Below are 17,987 nucleotides of genomic sequence, written 5' to 3'. Positions count from 1 at the left end.
ATGACTTCCTGAACCATGTTCACACAGTATACTGACACAATCAGGACTTCCTGAACCATGTACACACTGTACACTGACACAATCAGGACTTCCTCAACCATGTTCACACAGTACACTGACACAATCAGGACTTCCTGAACCATGTTCACACAGTACACTGACACAATCAGGACTTCCTGAACCATATACACACAGTACACTGACACAATCATGACTTCCTGAACCATGTACACACAGTATACTGACACAATTATGACTTCCTGAACCATAAACACACAGTACACTGACACAATAATGACTTCCTGAACCATGTACACACTGTATACTGACACAATCAGGACTTCCTGAACCATGTACACACTGTATACTGACACAATCAGGACTTCCTGAAACATGTACACACAGTAAACTGACACAATCAGGACTTCCTGAACCATGTACACACAGTACACTGACACAATCAGGACTTCCTGAACCATGTTCACACAGTACACTGACACAATCAGGACTTCCTGAACCATGTACACACTGTATACTGACACAATCATGACTTCCTGAACCATATACACACTGTACACTGACACAATCATGACTTCCTGAACCATGTACACACTGTATACTGACACAATCAGGACTTCCTGAACCATGTACACACTGTATACTGACACAATCAGGACTTCCTGAACCATGTACACACTGTACACTGACACAATCAGGACTTCCTGAACCATGTACACACTGTATACTGACACAATCAGGACTTCCTGAACCATATACACACTGTACACTGACACAATCATGACTTCCTGAACCATGTTCACACAGTATACTGACACAATCAGGACTTCCTGAACCATGTACACACTGTATACTGACACAATCAGGACTTCCTGAACCATGTACACACTGTATACTGACACAATCATGACTTCCTGAACCATGTACACACTGTATACTGACACAATCAGGACTTCCTGAACCATGTTCACACAGTACACTGACACAATCAGGACTTCCTGAACCATGTTCACACAGTACACTGACACAATCAGGACTTCCTGAACCATGTACACACAGTACACTGACACAATCATGACTTCCTGAACCATGTTCACACAGTATACTGACACAATCAGGACTTCCTGAACCATGTACACACTGTACACTGACACAATCAGGACTTCCTCAACCATGTTCACACAGTACACTGACACAATCAGGACTTCCTGAACCATGTTCACACAGTACACTGACACAATCAGGACTTCCTGAACCATATACACACAGTACACTGACACAATCATGACTTCCTGAACCATGTACACACAGTATACTGACACAATTATGACTTCCTGAACCATAAACACACAGTACACTGACACAATAATGACTTCCTGATCCATGTACACACTGTACACTAACACAATCAGGCCTTCCTGAACCATATACACACTGTATACTGACACAATCAGGACTTCCTGAACCATGTACACACTGTATGCTGACACAATCATGACTTCCTGAACCATATACACACTGTATACTAACACAATCAGGACTTCCTGAACCATGTACACACAGTACACTGACACAATCAGGACTTCCTGAACCATGAACACACAGTACACTCACACAATCAGGACTTCCTGAACCATGTACACACTGTATACTGACACAATCATGACTTCCTGAACCATGTACACACAGTACACTCACACAATCATGACTTCCTGAACCATATACACACTGTATACTGACACAATCAGGACTTCCTGAACCATGTACACACTGTATACTGACACAATCAGGACTTCCTTAACCATATACACACTTTATACTGACACAATCATGACTTCCTTAACCATATACACACTGTATACTGACACAATCAGGACTTCCTGAACCATGTACACACAGTATACTGACACAATCATGACTTCCTTAACCATGTACACACTGTATACTGACACAATCAGGACTTCCTGAACCATGTACACACAGTACACTGACACAATCAGGACTTCCTGAACCATGTACACACAGTATACTGACACAATCAGGACTTCCTGAACCATGTACACACAGTACACTGACACAATTGTTATGAGAATCCATTATACATGTATATTTACTATACGTATATGTAGAATATATTAAATGTACTTTGTTATCATGAAATGTATATTCCTACCTTTTCATATATTATGTTGCTTGTGTACAGAATGCCAGTGATCAACACTGACCAATTACACACTTCACTTCACATTGTCTATATGTAAGCCCTGGTAAGCTCACAGCCAAGTTAAGGCTGATGTTATGCAATTGTGGCTTGGCTATTGCTCAACGGGTAGACAAAGTGGTCAGTTCCCAGGTCGGGTTGGAGGTGTTAACTGACATGCCATGTCGGCAAGATGTTAAACTTTAATTGTGTATGCCATGTCAGCAATTTGTGAACTATGGTGTATTATGGATTACACGAAACATTCACTGGATCTTGTTTGGAAATGATGTGATTTTTCATCATAAAGTAAGACTGTTTTTATTGTGATTGATACTTGCTTTTGCTGTTTGTAAATAATATGAATCTTGATTAGACTGCCAGTATTAAATTATTTTTAAATTGTTGTGTGATCTCTCCTTGTTATGTATGGAAACGGTTTAGTGGATCCACACTTAACAAATTGGGGTCTCGTCCGGGAGTGTTCATTTCATTATTTGGAATGCTTAATAAAGGGAGATAAAAAAAATTAATATTGTGCAACTAAAACACTTACTGACTTCCAATGGTTTTTAATTCCAAATTCAAATTGTTTATTGATCTTAATTGTTGTAAATAGAGAAAGCACAACAATTAGTAGCCATGGAGTTCAAAGTGAAGGATTTTGTAGAGACAATTAGTGTAGAAGGTATCCTTGCTTTGAAGAAATCTGAAGTAATACAGGTTGCGACATATTTTCAGGTTGAAATCGACCCATTAGCTAGGAAATCCCATATTCAAAACCTCGTTATAGAATACTTAGTGGATGAAAATATTTTAGATGGGAGTCTAGAATTTAAGTCAACAGACAAGAGTGAAAAAGTAATCCTAATGGAATTAGAGTGCATGAAAGAAAAAGAGCAGACAGAAAGAGAACTGATATCTAGGCAATTGGATATTCAGAAATTAGAGCTAGAACTTAAGATAAAGCAGCAGAGTCTAACTGGTGAGAAGGAAAAGGGATTTGATGTGGCAAAATTTGTAAAACTAATACCCCCCTTTCAGGAAAACGAGGTAGACAAGTTCTTTTTGCACTTTGAAAAGTTAGCTACTAATTTAAAATGGCCATTAGAAGCATGGGCTACACTTATTCAGAGTGTTCTAACAGGCAAAGCTCAGGAAGTTTATGCAGCCTTATCCATTGAGCAGAGCTCTGATTACAAGTTGGTTAAGAGTGTCATATTGAAAGCTTATGAGTTAGTTCCTGAAGCATATCGTCAAAAGTTTAGAAACTGCAGAAAACATGAAGGGCAGACTTATGTTGAGTTTGCCAGAACCAAGGTTATGATGTTTGATAGATGGTGTTCCTCCAAAGAGATAAACAAAGACTATGAGAAGTTGAAACAACTTATGCTAGTTGAGGAGTTCAAGAGGTGTATTCCATGTGACATTAAAACTTATTTGGATGAACAAAAGGCTGAATCATTAGAACAAGCAGCTACTCGAGCAGATGACTATGCACTTACACATAAAGCTTCATTGCGAAGTGCAGCTTACCTTGGTAGAGGAAGGTTTAGTTCTTTCAGTCAGTCAAATGCTACAGGGAGTAATACTTCATGGTCAAATGACAGAGGTCGTAACTTTACAGGTCGTGGATTTTCTCAGTCATCATTTAAAGGCCCTAACAATAACCAGGTGTCAGGGGTGGCAAGTAGTTCTCCTCAGGGAAACAATACATCCATGTCGACAGGAATGATGATTTCAGGACCAGTTTGTTCATATTGTAAGAAAAGGGGACATTTGATAAGTGCATGTTGGAAACTAAAAAACAAAGATCAGAATGAACAGGTGCCACATGCTCTGGCTTCAGTGATATCACGCCAAATGTCTGGACTTGATGCTGAAGCTGTGAAAGTAAATAACACAGCCTTTAATTCTGAAAAGGGTTATTCACCTTTTATGTCCAGAGGATTGGTATCTTTAGTGCATGATAGCTCTGTCTCAAAACCAGTAGATATCCTGAGAGATACTGGAGCCCTCCAGACTCTTATGCTAGAAGATGATCTACCATTTTCTGAGGAAACGTACACTGGAACTAGCGTACTCATGCAAGGAATAGGTGGTTACATTAAGGTACCTCTTCATGTAGTCCATTTGAAATCAGATTTGGTGACAGGATGTATTACAGTTGGAATCATGTCAACTTTACCAGTGCCAGGTGTATCACTTATCATGGGCAATGATATTGCAGAAGATAAGGTTGTATCTGATCTTCCTAAAGTTAGTGAGATACCAACCGATAAGCAGGAAGAGAGAGAAGAGTTAGATGTATATCCTTCGTGTGCTGTTACTAGGGCTAGGGCTCAACAGAAAGCTAAGTCTGACTTCCCTAGATCCAGCGAAATTGATTTATCAGAGACTTTTATTAGTCATCCTGAGGAAATTGAAGATATGGAAATGTCTCCTGCTAGTGTCAGAAAAGTGGATGAATCAGATAAAAGGGGCAGATTATTATCTGAAGGGCTTAGATCTGAAGGTGATAAGTACAGTTTTGGGAAAGATTCAAGTGGAGTTATTTCTAGGGAGAAACTTATTGAAGAACAAAAGATGAATCCAGAACTTAGGTTGTTAAGAGACAAAGCTGTTTCAGAAAAAGAAAGTGATGGGGAGGCAGTATGTTATTATCTGAAAGGAGATATTTTGATGAGGAAGTGGAAACCACCAGACTCTCCAGCAGATGAAGAATGGACAATAGTGCACCAGATAGTCATTCCACCAGTGTATCGACAGGAAGTTCTTAGTCTAGCACATGTTAACTCCTAAGTGCCCTGCAAGTAGAGTATCAAGACTTATCAAAAGATCTTAACTCACTTCTATTGGCCAGGAGTTCAGAATGATGTCAGAAATTTCTGTAGAACATGTCACACTTGCCAGATGGTTGGTAAACCAAATCAGAAGATTGCAAAATATCCTTTAAAGCCAATTCCAACAGTTGAAGAACCTTTTAGCAGGGTTATAATAGATTGTGTCGGACCATTCCCTCGCACACGGACAGGAAATGCCTATTTGTTGACAATAATGTGTGCATCAACACGTTTTCCAGAAGCTATTCCACTGAGGAATATTAAGGCTCCTCTCATTATCAAGGCTTTAATTAAGTTCTTCACTTTAGTTGGGTTACCAAAGTCAATCCAATCAGATCAGGGATCTAACTTTATGTCTGGAATATTTCAGCAGGTTATGTATGAGTTGGATATCACTCAGTACAGTTCAAGTGCATATCATCCAGAGTCACAAGGTGCTTTAGAGCGGTTCCACCAAACTCTGAAGAACATGCTAAAGGCTTATTGTGAGGACAATCAGACAGATTGGGATGAAGGGATTCCATACATGTTGTTTGCAGCTAGAGAATCTGTGCAGGAGTCACTGGGCTTCAGTCCTTTTGAGTTGGTATTTGGACGTACAGTTCGGGGACCATTAAAGTTCCTAAAAGAGAAGTGGTTAGATGATGACAGGGAAATCAGTTTGCTTGATTATGTTTCAAACTTCAAAGAGAGATTCATTAAGGCTTGTAGCATGGCAAAGCAAAACTTGCAGGTTAGCCAAGAGAAGATGAAAACCTGGTATGATAAAAAGGCAGAACATAGGGAGTTTGCACCAGGTGATAAAGTCCTCATTCTTTTACCAATACCAGGACACCCACTAAGAGCTAGGTACTATGGCCCTTATTTTGTACACAAGAAATTGAGTGACACAGATTATGTCATAGAGACTCCAGATCGGAGAAAGTCCAAAAGAGTTTGTCATATCAATATGATGAAAACTTACTATGATAGGTGTGCTGAAAGTGTGTCACAGACTATGAGTGGCAGATCCCGTTAACAGATAGGGCAAAGCAAGTATCAGCTCTAGTCACACCAGAAGGCTTATATCAGTATAATGTAATGCCTTTTGGATTGAAGAATGCCCCAGCTACCTTTCAAAGACTTATCAACACCATCACAGCAAGTATTGACCATTGTGAGGCATACATTGATGACGTCATTGTGGCTACAGTTGAGTGGGATGATCAGATGAAGACCACGAGAATGTTATTTGACTCTCTAACCCGTGCTAAACTCACGATCAACTTGTCCAAGAGTGAATTCGTGAAGGCCACAGTGGTGTATTTAGGACATGTTGTGGGACAAGGTGAAGTTAAACCTGTCCAGGCCAAAGTAGAAGCTGTGAACATGTTTCCAGAACCTACAACCAGGAAAGAACTGATGCGATTCTTAGGGATGGCTGGATATTATCGCCGGTTCTGTCAGAACTTTTCTCAAGTAGCAGCTCCATTGACCAATCTATTGAAGAAAGACTGCAAGTTTAACTGGGAAAAGTCTCAACAACAGGCCTTTGAGAAGATCAAAGCTATTCTAACTAATGCACCTGTGTTGGTTGTGCCAAACTTCAACAAGACCTTCAAGCTCTATGTTGATGCCTGTAACATAGGGGCAGGAGGAGTACTACAGCAAGAAGATGATTTGGGGATAGACCATCCCATTTGCTACTTTAGCAAAAAATTTGACACTCATCAGAGAAACTACTCAACCATAGAGAAAGAGACTGGCCCTGATACTAGCTCTCCAACACTTTGAAGTGTACCTTAGTACAACGGTGACACCAATACTTGTGTTCACAGATCACAATCCGCTTGTGTTTGTGAAGAAACTAAAGAACAAGAATCAGCGACTAATGCGCTGGAGCATTCAGCTTGAGAACTTTGATCTGCACATTCAGCACATCAAGGGAAAAGACAATATATTGGCTGATGCACTCTCACGTGCAGTGTGAACGGAGGTGACAATTTACATTCACCCCTATGAACTGAAAAGCAAAACCAGCTATATTTTCAAACTGTGGAACATGATTTCCTGAATTATGATGTGTGATCATGATGTGTTTTATGACAATTGTTGTACATAGTTAAGCTTTGAAGTTTTTGAACATGAAAAACTTCTTTTCAAGTGGGGGAATGTTATGAGAATCCATTATACATGTATATTTACTATACGTATATGTAGAATATATTAAATGTACTCTGTTATCATGAAATGTATATTCCTACCTTTTCATATATTATGTTGCTTGTGTACAGATTGCCAGTGATCAACACTGACCAATTACACACTTCACTTCACATTGTCTATATGTAAGCCCTGGTAAGCTCACAGCCAAGTTAAGGCTGATGTTATGCAATTGTGGCTTGGCTATTGCTCAACGGGTAGACAAAGTGGTCAGTTCCCAGGTCGGGTTGGAGGTGTTAACTGACATGCCATGTCGGCAAGATGTTAAACTTTAATTGTGTATGCCATGTCGGCAATTTGTGAACTATGGTGTATTATGGATTACACGAAACATTCACTGGATCTTGTTTGGAAATGATGTGATTTTTCATCATAAAGTAAGACTGTTTTTATTGTGATTGATACTTGCTTTTGCTGTTTGTAAATAATATGAATCTTGATTAGACTGCCAGTATTAAATTATTTTTAAATTGTTGTATGATCTCTCCTTGTTATGTATGGAAACGGTTTAGTGACTTCCTGAACCATGTACACACAGTATACTGACACAATCAGGACTTCCTGAACCATGTACACTGACACAATCATGACTTCCTGAACCATCTACACACAGTATACTGACACAATCATGACTTCCTGAACCATGTACACACAGTACACTGACACAATCAGGACTTCCTGAACCATCTACACACAGTATACTGACACAATCAGGACTTCCTTAATCATATACACACAGTATACTGACACAATCAGGACTTCCTGAACCATGTACACACTGTATACTGACACAATCAGGACTTCCTGAAACATGAACACTAATGGCTGACTCCCTGAAACATGAACACTGATGAGTGACAACCTGAAACATGAACACACTGATGAGTGACTCCCTGAAACATGAACACACTGATGAGTGACTCCCTGAAACATGAACACACTGATGGCTGTCTACCTGAAACATGAACACACTGATGACGGACTCCCTGAAACATGTAAACACTGATGACGGACTCCCTGCAACATGAACACACTGATGAGTGACTCCCTGAAACATGAACACACTGATGGCTGACTCCCTGAAACATGAATACACTGATGGCTGACTCCCTGAAACACGAACACACGGATGGCTGACTCCCTGAAACATGAACACTGATGAGTGTCTCCCTGAAACATGAACACACTGATGAGTGACTCCCTGAAACATGAATACACTGATGGCTGACTCTCTGAAACATGAACACACTGATGGCTGACTTCCTGAAACATGAACACACTGATGGCTGACTACCTGAAACATGAACACACTGATGGCTAACTCCCTGAAACATGAACACTGATGAGTGTCTCCCTGAAACATGAACACACTGATGAGTGACTCCCTGAAACATGAATACACTGATGGCTGACTCTCTGAAACATGAACACACTGATGGCTGACTTCCTGAAACATGAACACACTGATGGCTGACTACCTGAAACATGAACACACTGATGGCTAACTCCCTGAAACATGAACACTGATGGCTGACTCCCTGAAACATGAACACTGATGGCTGACTGCCTGAAACATGAACACACTGATGGCTGACTCTCTGAAACATGAACACACTGATGGCTGACTTCCTGAAACATGAACACACTGATGGCTGACTACCTGAAACATGAACACACTGATGGCTAACTCCCTGAAACATGAACACTGATGGCTGACTCCCTGAAACATGAACACTGATGGCTGACTGCCTGAAACATGAACACACTGATGGCTGACTCCCTGAAACATGAACACTGATGGCTGACTCCCTGAAACATGAACACACTGATGGCTGACTCCTTGAAACATGAACACACTGATGGCTGACTCCTTGAAACATGAACACACTGATGGCTGACTCCTTGAAACATGAACACACTGAAGAGTGACTACCTGAAACATGAACACACTGATGACTGACTCCCTGAAACATGAACACACTGATGAGTGACTACCTGAAACATGATCACTGATGGCTGACTCCTTGAAAGATGAACACACTGATGGCTGACTCCTTGAAACATGAACACACTGAAGAGTGACTACCTGAAACATGAACACTGATGGCTGACTCCCTGAAACATGAACACACTGATGAGTGACTCCCTGAAACATGAACACACTGATGAGTGACTACCTGAAACATGATCACTGATGGCTGACTCCTTGAAAGATGAACACACTGATGGCTGACTACCTGAAACATGAACACACTGATGGCTGACTCCCTGAAACATGAACACTGATGGCTAACTCCCTGAAACATGACCACTGATTGCTGATTGCCTGAAACATGAACACACTGATGGCTGACTTCCTGAAACATGAACACACTGATGGCTGACTACCTGAAACATGAACACACTGATGGCTAACTCCCTGAAACATGAACACTGATGAGTGTCTCCCTGAAACATGAACACACTGATGAGTGACTCCCTGAAACATGAATAAACTGATGGCTGACTCTCTGAAACATGAACACACTGATGGCTGACTTCCTGAAACATGAACACACTGATGGCTGACTACCTGAAACATGAACACACTGATGGCTAACTCCCTGAAACATGAACACTGATGGCTGACTCCCTGAAACATGAACACACTGATGGCTGACTCCCTGAAACATGAACACACTGATGGCTGACTCCCTGAAACATGAACACACTGATGGCTGACTCCTTGAAACATGAACACACTGATGGCTGACTCCTTGAAACATGAACACACTGAAGAGTGACTACCTGAAACATGAACACTGATGGCTGACTCCCTGAAACATGAACACACTGATGACTGACTCCCTGAAACATGAACACACTGATGAGTGACTACCTGAAACATGATCACTGATGGCTGACTCCTTGAAAGATGAACACACTGATGGCTGACTACCTGAAACATGAACACACTGATGGCTGACTCCCTGAAACATGAACACTGATGGCTAACTCCCTGAAACATGACCACTGATTGCTGATTGCCTGAAACATGAACACACTGATGGCTGACTCCCTGAAACATGAACACACTGATGGCTGACTCCCTGAAACATGAACACGCTGATGGCCGACTCCCTGAAACATAAACACACTGAAGAGTGACTCCCTGAAACATGAACACACTCATGAGTGACTACATGAAACATGAACACTGATGGCTGACTCCCTGAAACATGAACACACTGATGGCCGACTCCCTGAAACATGAACACAGATGAGTGACACATCTTGATGATTAAGGTAATTTAATGTTTCAGGTGAGCACACAGTATAGTTATCAACAGAGACTGTTGTACCAATGACTTGTTGCACATTAATTTAATTCAGTGGGCTTATGGACAACAGATGGACAGATGGGGGGCAGTGAGGTAGGAGGATGGATTGAAGGAAAGATACCAGATGCAAGGCAATTCAATCATATTTGTGATATGTCACTGAGTCAAAGTATTCTTGCAGGTTGCCCTGGTTATGAACAAATCTTCCTACATACCGAAGTTTATTCAGATCCACGGGAAACTCCCCCGACTGTAACCGTTGGATGATCTTTTGGGTGTGACTGACAGTTGCAGACATCTGTTTCTCACTTGCCGACGCCTCTATCAGCTGACTCTGACTGATTGGATACCTGCACAGCACAAGTATTGACCACTTCAACTACACTTGCAATGACACTACCATATACTATAATCATACAGATGATTCTTCACAACATGAATCACATTGTGCAGAGCAAGAGATTAAAACCAACCTACAGTTATGTATGTACATCCACAGGACATTAGCTTGACATGTTTCTCAAATGAATACTGATGTTTCAAAACTTGGTATCACAGAGGGCTATACTAAAACATGTGGCCTGGTCTCCAGTGTTCTTACACAGCCTTCAGCCTGGCCAGCTCCTGGGAGTCTTGCACGATGATGTCCTGCTTCTCTCCCCGCACCATCAGACACTCTGGGTTGGACACCTCCAGCAGCTCATACTTTGTCCCCTCGTTCTGACCAGCCATCTCCGCAACACCCTGCATACAGACACTGTACATAATAAGAACGTCCTGCATACACTGTAAACTATACACATAATCTGCATACAGACACTGTACACACACCATGTATACTATTTTTATAGTATTATATACTATTATAATATTTTTATATTGCAATCTATCATTCAGCGATATTTAGGTAAAAAGAGAAGCAAAGTGTATACACTTTTTGTAGACTTCTCCAAGGCGTTTGACTCTGTTGATAGATTAAAATTTTGCACGTATTAAACGTACACAGAGTCTCGCCAAAGATGTATAAAAATATCCAATCTATTTATAATTATGTTATCTCCTGCCTTTATGCAGAGACAGCAAAAGAAAACATAAATTTAATGATTTATTATGTTTGGCACAAAAACTGGGGGACAGATGCCTAGCTAAGCTAACAAATAAAAGTATGACATCTGTCCCCCCTACGGTTGTAAAAAGCATGTAAAACATAGGCAAGAACGATTGTAGAAAAAAACATGGACTGGGGCCCAGTAATACTGAGTGATGGATATGGTAAGTAAATGCTGGAATTACAGCGCCACATCCACTGCTGGGTGTCGTTCCCTGATGTGGCGCGACGATGGTGGAAATACAGAGACGTACAACTTACTAGGTGTCGTTCCCTGTACGCCCCGGACGGATTGCAGATGAGTGTGAAGTAGAGAATGGGCCCTCAGTCAAAATGAGGTATAAAAATGAATAGATAAGCTACTTTGGGTTTAAAATACAGAGTAACCCCATTGTGACTAGCAATGTTAACAGTATATGTAAAAGGAGTAAATACAAAAAGAAAGGTTAAAAAGGTGGAGGTTGGGGATGGTGGTGGGTAAAAATTAATATATAACGTGCGCTGACAAAGTATGAAGCAAAAGTGCAAGCACGGCAGAGACAAAGGATTACTGTAGCACATGCGCAGTGTGGGTAACCGGACGTGATGTATATATATGCTATAAATAGATGGGCATGTGCGTACTGTCTCTGCATAAACAACATTTTAACATAAATGATAAACTTACAATTAAATATGAAAACCAACTTTCAGATTTTTTCCGTGTAATGTTGGAGTCCGTCAAGGCTGTATACTAAGCCCCTTTCTGTTTAATATGTTCATTAATGACTTGGCTCTAGAAATTGAATCCAAATATGAACCAGGAATCCAGTTCCATCCAGAACTTCTTCAACTGTCTTTATTATTGTTTGCGGACGATGTAGCTATAATTGCAGATACTGTATTTGGCCTACAGAAGCGCATTGATGTTCTTAAAGATTTTTGTCATAGATATTCATTAACTGTTAACTTTGATAAAACTAAAGTAATGGTGTTCAGTAAAGTAGGAATGTTGTCTAAAAATGAAAAATGGTATTATGGTGATATTAGATTAGAATGTGTTTCTTCTTATAAATATTTGGGTGTATCGTTCTCAAAAACTTTAAATTGGTCTAACCATGTATGCAATGCTGCACTTCAGGCCAAAAAAATATTGTTTGGTATTTTAAAATCACTCAGGAATGTAAAACCATTTGATTATAAAGTAATTTTCAAGATATTTGATACTAAAGTAGCACCAATATTGGAAAACCAATCAGTTTCTTATCAAAAACCATTTTAGTGTGTCTAGTGTATACAGACATTGTACACTATACACACACCCTGCATACATACATTGTACACACACTCCCTGCACACAGACACCGTACACTATACACACACCCTGTATACATACATTGTACACTAAACACACACCCTGCATACAGACACAGTACACTATACACACACCCTGTATACAGACATTGTACACTAAACACACACCCTGCATACAGACACTATACACACTCCCTGCATACAGACACAGTACACTATACACACTCCCTGCATACAGACATTGTACACTATACACACACCCTGCATACATACATTGTACACACACTCCCTGCATACAGACACAGTACCCTATACACACACCCTGTATACAGACATTGTACACTAAACACACACCCTGCATACAGACACTATACACACTCCCTGCATACAGACACAGTACACTATACACACACCCTGCATACATACATTGTACACTATACACACACCCTGCATACATACATTGTACACTATACACACACCCTGCATACAGACACTGTACACACACTCCCTGCATAGACACAGTACACACACCCTGCATACAGACACTGTACACTATACACACACCCTGCATACAGACACTGTACACTATACACACCCTGCATACAGACACTGTACATTATACACACACCCTGTATACAGACACTGTACATAACACACACCCTGCATACAGACACAGTACACTATACACTGCATACAGACACTATACACTGCATACAGACATAGTACACACTCTGCATACAGACATTGTACACCATAAACACAACCTGCATACCACGGGTCCGGAAAATTTAAAATCCCAATCGGACATTTGCATTTAGGCCACGCCCCCTTCAAATAGCGTATTTTAGTACGACTTTTCACACACATTACAAGTTTACGTATTCATAATATGATGAATTATGAATTGTTTCAATTTAAATTGTTTAATTCACCGGACAATTAATAACAAATAATATCATTTTAGATTTACATGGAAAACATATGTTTGTTTCTGTTATAATAACGATCTGTTAACGTAGTGAACGGTCTAGTTAATATTCATGAGTTATATTCATGAGTCTGCTCAAGTGTACGCGTTGTAACATTTGGATCGAGACTATTATCCCATATTTGGTTATCACGTGACCTCACGGGAAATGTTTTTTTTAAACTAAAGATTTTTTTAAAAACAAGACAGATAATTTAATCACAAATACTAAAATATCGTTGATAGCAATAGTTATTTGAATACTTTTTTCATCTGTACTTATTTATTGACCATAAAAAAATTGGATATCGATCGTCCGAGAAAGCAAAATGGCGGTCAATCAAGATTCAATATACGACTAGCTACTGAAAACAATAAAATCTGCAAATGCTCATTGTATGTCAACCAAGTGAAAGTCGTTAGCCACGACTGATCTGCATCGGTCGACTGGCTGTCATCACGCTTTCGCTTCTTGTCTGAGGTTACGTATCGTAGCATTGTGAGGATAATGAGGTACATCGATGATGCAAGGTATTAATGTACAGTTGTAAACACCTTTCACTCAAATTAACAAGATGTTCTCAGTAATTAATCCTCGATTAATCAGTGTCAACTCAGTTTATTGCCTATTAAAGTGATTGACCGATTGGACTATCATGTAGGTACGATGTATTTACAGCAATCAAAACAAACAAAGCTTGTCAGTGTAGTTAATCTTCTTTGTGTTGCAACTGCAGACAGAACTGCTCAGTCCTAACTGTTGATCATGTCCGGTCAAAATTTAAGAATGTCCGGACAATACTTTTTAAAATGTCCGGTAAGCAATATTTTAAAACGGACATTTGAGATTCCCAATCGGACATGTCCGGCGCATATGACGGTTTCCGGACCCCTGCTGCATACAGACATTGTACACCATAAACACACCCTGCATACACAGTACACACAGACTGCATACTGACACAGTACACTATACACACATCCTTATTACATACACTGTACACTATACACACACCCGGCATAGACACTGTACACACACCCTGCATACAGACACTGTACACACATCCTCCATACAGACACTGTACACACAATGTATACAGACACTGTACACACAATCTGTATACATGGTATTCAGACTCTGTACAACTTAGGATTACTGTGGAGACAGACAATACTTAGTGACTGATAGTAACTCACATCAAAGAATCTTTTCTTGGTGAACAGTTTCAACTCATGGCTGAACTTGTCCTCCATGTCATGGTAGTCACCCAGCTTGACGTGGGAGAGGAATGTTGCAGGGTGGGAGGCCTCCTGTCTGGACTCCACGGGCAGATCGTACAGTGAGTGTATCTTCATCACACTCCTCACAAGGCCGTCCAGGCTCTCGTTCACCTGCCAAGGAATCCAACTGTGAGTAGGGAATCAGTGTTCATACTGACATGTAGGCCATGGGATCCACGTGACAGAGAGGCCACACATAAGGGGCATATATGACATTGTTGTTTCTAAGTGTGGTGCAGACACTACATGCCCTGTGTCTGACTTGATTTTGTTTGTTTGTTGCCTAACGCCGCACTCAGCAATATTCCAGCTATATGACGGAGGTCTGTAAAATATTCGAGTCTGGACCAGACAATCCAGTGATTGACATCATGAGCATCGATCCACGCAATTGGGATCGATGACATGTATCAACCAAGTCAGCGAGCCTGACCACCCGATCCCTTTTACGACAAGCATAGTCGTATTTTACGACAAGTATGGGTTCCTGAATACCTATTCTCACCTGGAATTTTCACGGGTCTGTCTGACTTGAACCTAAACCATGGGTAAAGATTTAGGCAGGAGGGACAAAGGCTTCTCCTCATTCAAAGGTTCTGAGTAACAGAGTTGATTCAACTTCACAAGCAGAAAATCTATCACAGACCTTCAGGCTTCTTACCTGATACACCATTACAATAGGACAATTTACAACAAGGCAATGGGTGTCAGTGAATGCTGTTGACATTGCAATCACCAATATTTCAGTCAGGTCATAGCGACCAGTAAATAATCTAGTGTAAACCAGGCACATCAGTAGAGCATGAGCATTGATTGATGCACCATGGCAACCGTCAGGTCCAACACTGTGACCACCAGATCCTCATTTAGGTCCATCTTTCGACAAGCAAGAGGTGTTGGGAACTCTCTCAGGGGAATCCTGCAAGGCCTGTTTCTCTGTTTACTGCAGCAACAAACCTCATTATTGTCTGTGTCCAGCTGCTCCATTGCCTTCTGACAGTCTCGTTTGGCCTGAGACTCCAGCACAGTCAACTGAGACAGCCGATGCCCCAGCCCTGTCAGATGAGCACTACCAAAAATACAAACTTATCAACACCTGAAAGTATGTCACTGATTCAAGATTGGCATATACACAACAGATATAGATTAGGACTGCAACGAATACACTAGGATGCGAATACAATTCGTATCATGAATATAGGGTAACGAATACGAATATTAATTCATGAATACAAAAAATAACAAGAGTCATCCGAAGATGACATATCCCCCCGTCGTGGCATGTTGGTAAACTGTGTGTACCTTCAAATGTATTAAGATTGGCAAGGAAATCTTTTTCCTTGATGCCAAAACCAGAAATATAATGAAGGTTATTAAATATTTGTTCATGTAGCTCACTTTCTGATGATCTCAAATGTCAGGGGCTACAAATAAAAAAGATTAAAATCTATAAATAACAAACTGCACTACTAGTGAACATGATTGATATGTGCATAAAGTTTGGTGAATCTCTGTCACATGGTTTAGAAGATATGCTCCAGATGAGGACATTACCCTACTAAGTTCATCAATTTTCAATTTAAATTGAAAAAAGAAAAAAAAAGAGAAAAAATCTGTTAATAGCAAAGGCACCACTACATAACCTGCTTGATAGGTGTAAAAACTTTTGAGAAGCTAAGTTGTATGGTTCGGGAGATATGGTCTGGACAAGAGCACTACCCACAAATTTCCTAATTTCATCATATTTCCATGGAAATGACAAAAATATAAAATTCTAAAAATCTCTAAATAGCAAAAGGCACTTCTACTGAGCCTGATTGGTAAGTGTACCAAGTTTTGTGAAGCTAGGTTGTACGGTTTAGGAAATATGCTCTGGACAAGAGCAGTACCCTCAAATTTCCTAAGTTCATCATATTTCCATGGAAACGACAAAAATATAAAATTCTAAAAATCTCTAAATAGCAAAAGGCACTTCTACTGAGCCTGATTGGTAAGTGTACCAAGTTGTGTGAAGCTAGGTTGTACGGTTTAGAAAATATGCTCTGGACAAGAGCAGTACCCTCAAATTTCCTAAGTTCATCATATTTCCATGGAAACGACAAAAATATAAAATTCTAAAAATCTCTAAATAGCAAAAGGCACTTCTACTGAGCCTGATTGGTAAGTGTACCAAGTTGTGTGAAGCTAGGTTGTACGGTTTAGAAAATATGCTCTGGACAAACAATGATTACAGATGGACAGACGGACGGACAGACGGACGGACAGACAGACGGACATACTGATGGCTATATCCCCCCCCGTCATTATAAGTCATGGGGATAACAAGTCAGCATTTGATGCATTATTTGTTATATTCAGTGAAACAATAACAACAAACTATTTGAGATGGTTTGTTAACTATTAATATATTATATACTTCACTTATCCAGGCACTAGTATCTGCTCAAATGCGACCAGTGGCCACAATACTTTCAAATTAAATATTAAAAGAGTGTTGTCTTTGAAGAATCTATGCTTATAATGTTCTTATTGATATTTTTAGGTTCAGGGTATGAAAATGCACATGATTGCATATTCATAAATATTCGATTCTAGTGGCCATGAAGAACGAATTCTATTCATGAATGGATACAGTTTGATTCACCGAATACGTGAATGAATCGTAACAGCCCTAGTATATATGAAGTTTGTATATTATCTCAAAAATATCTTCTATGTAAATCAGATATACATAAAACAATGCATTCTATTACCG

The 17,987-nt window shown here is 40.1% G+C and overlaps 1 protein-coding gene across 5 annotated transcripts in view; it reads right to left on the bottom strand.

Moving 5' to 3' along the window:
• The window catches only part of LOC124118782 (HAUS augmin-like complex subunit 3), a 78,541-nt gene that overhangs the window by 43,465 nt on the left and 17,089 nt on the right, over positions 1 to 17,987 (bottom strand). For all 5 annotated transcript variants that reach the window (XM_048399782.1, XM_048399781.1, XM_048399786.1 and 2 more), the window contains 4 exons: positions 16,190 to 16,301; positions 15,149 to 15,343; positions 11,185 to 11,327; positions 10,799 to 10,933 (listed from right to left, as the gene is read on the bottom strand). In XM_048399782.1, the coding sequence (XP_048255739.1) occupies positions 10,799 to 10,933; positions 11,185 to 11,327; positions 15,149 to 15,343; positions 16,190 to 16,301 (585 nt within the window). The remainder of the gene's footprint in view (positions 1 to 10,798; positions 10,934 to 11,184; positions 11,328 to 15,148; positions 15,344 to 16,189; positions 16,302 to 17,987) is intronic.

The sequence above is a fragment of the Haliotis rufescens genome, unplaced genomic scaffold (genome assembly GCF_023055435.1).
Source record: "Haliotis rufescens isolate VD_foot unplaced genomic scaffold, xgHalRufe1.0.p SCAF_2, whole genome shotgun sequence".
In the NCBI taxonomy this organism is placed as follows: Eukaryota; Metazoa; Mollusca; class Gastropoda; order Lepetellida; family Haliotidae; genus Haliotis; species Haliotis rufescens.
The sequence above is the reverse complement of the archived record's forward strand: the minus strand, read 5'-3'. Positions and strand labels throughout refer to the sequence as shown.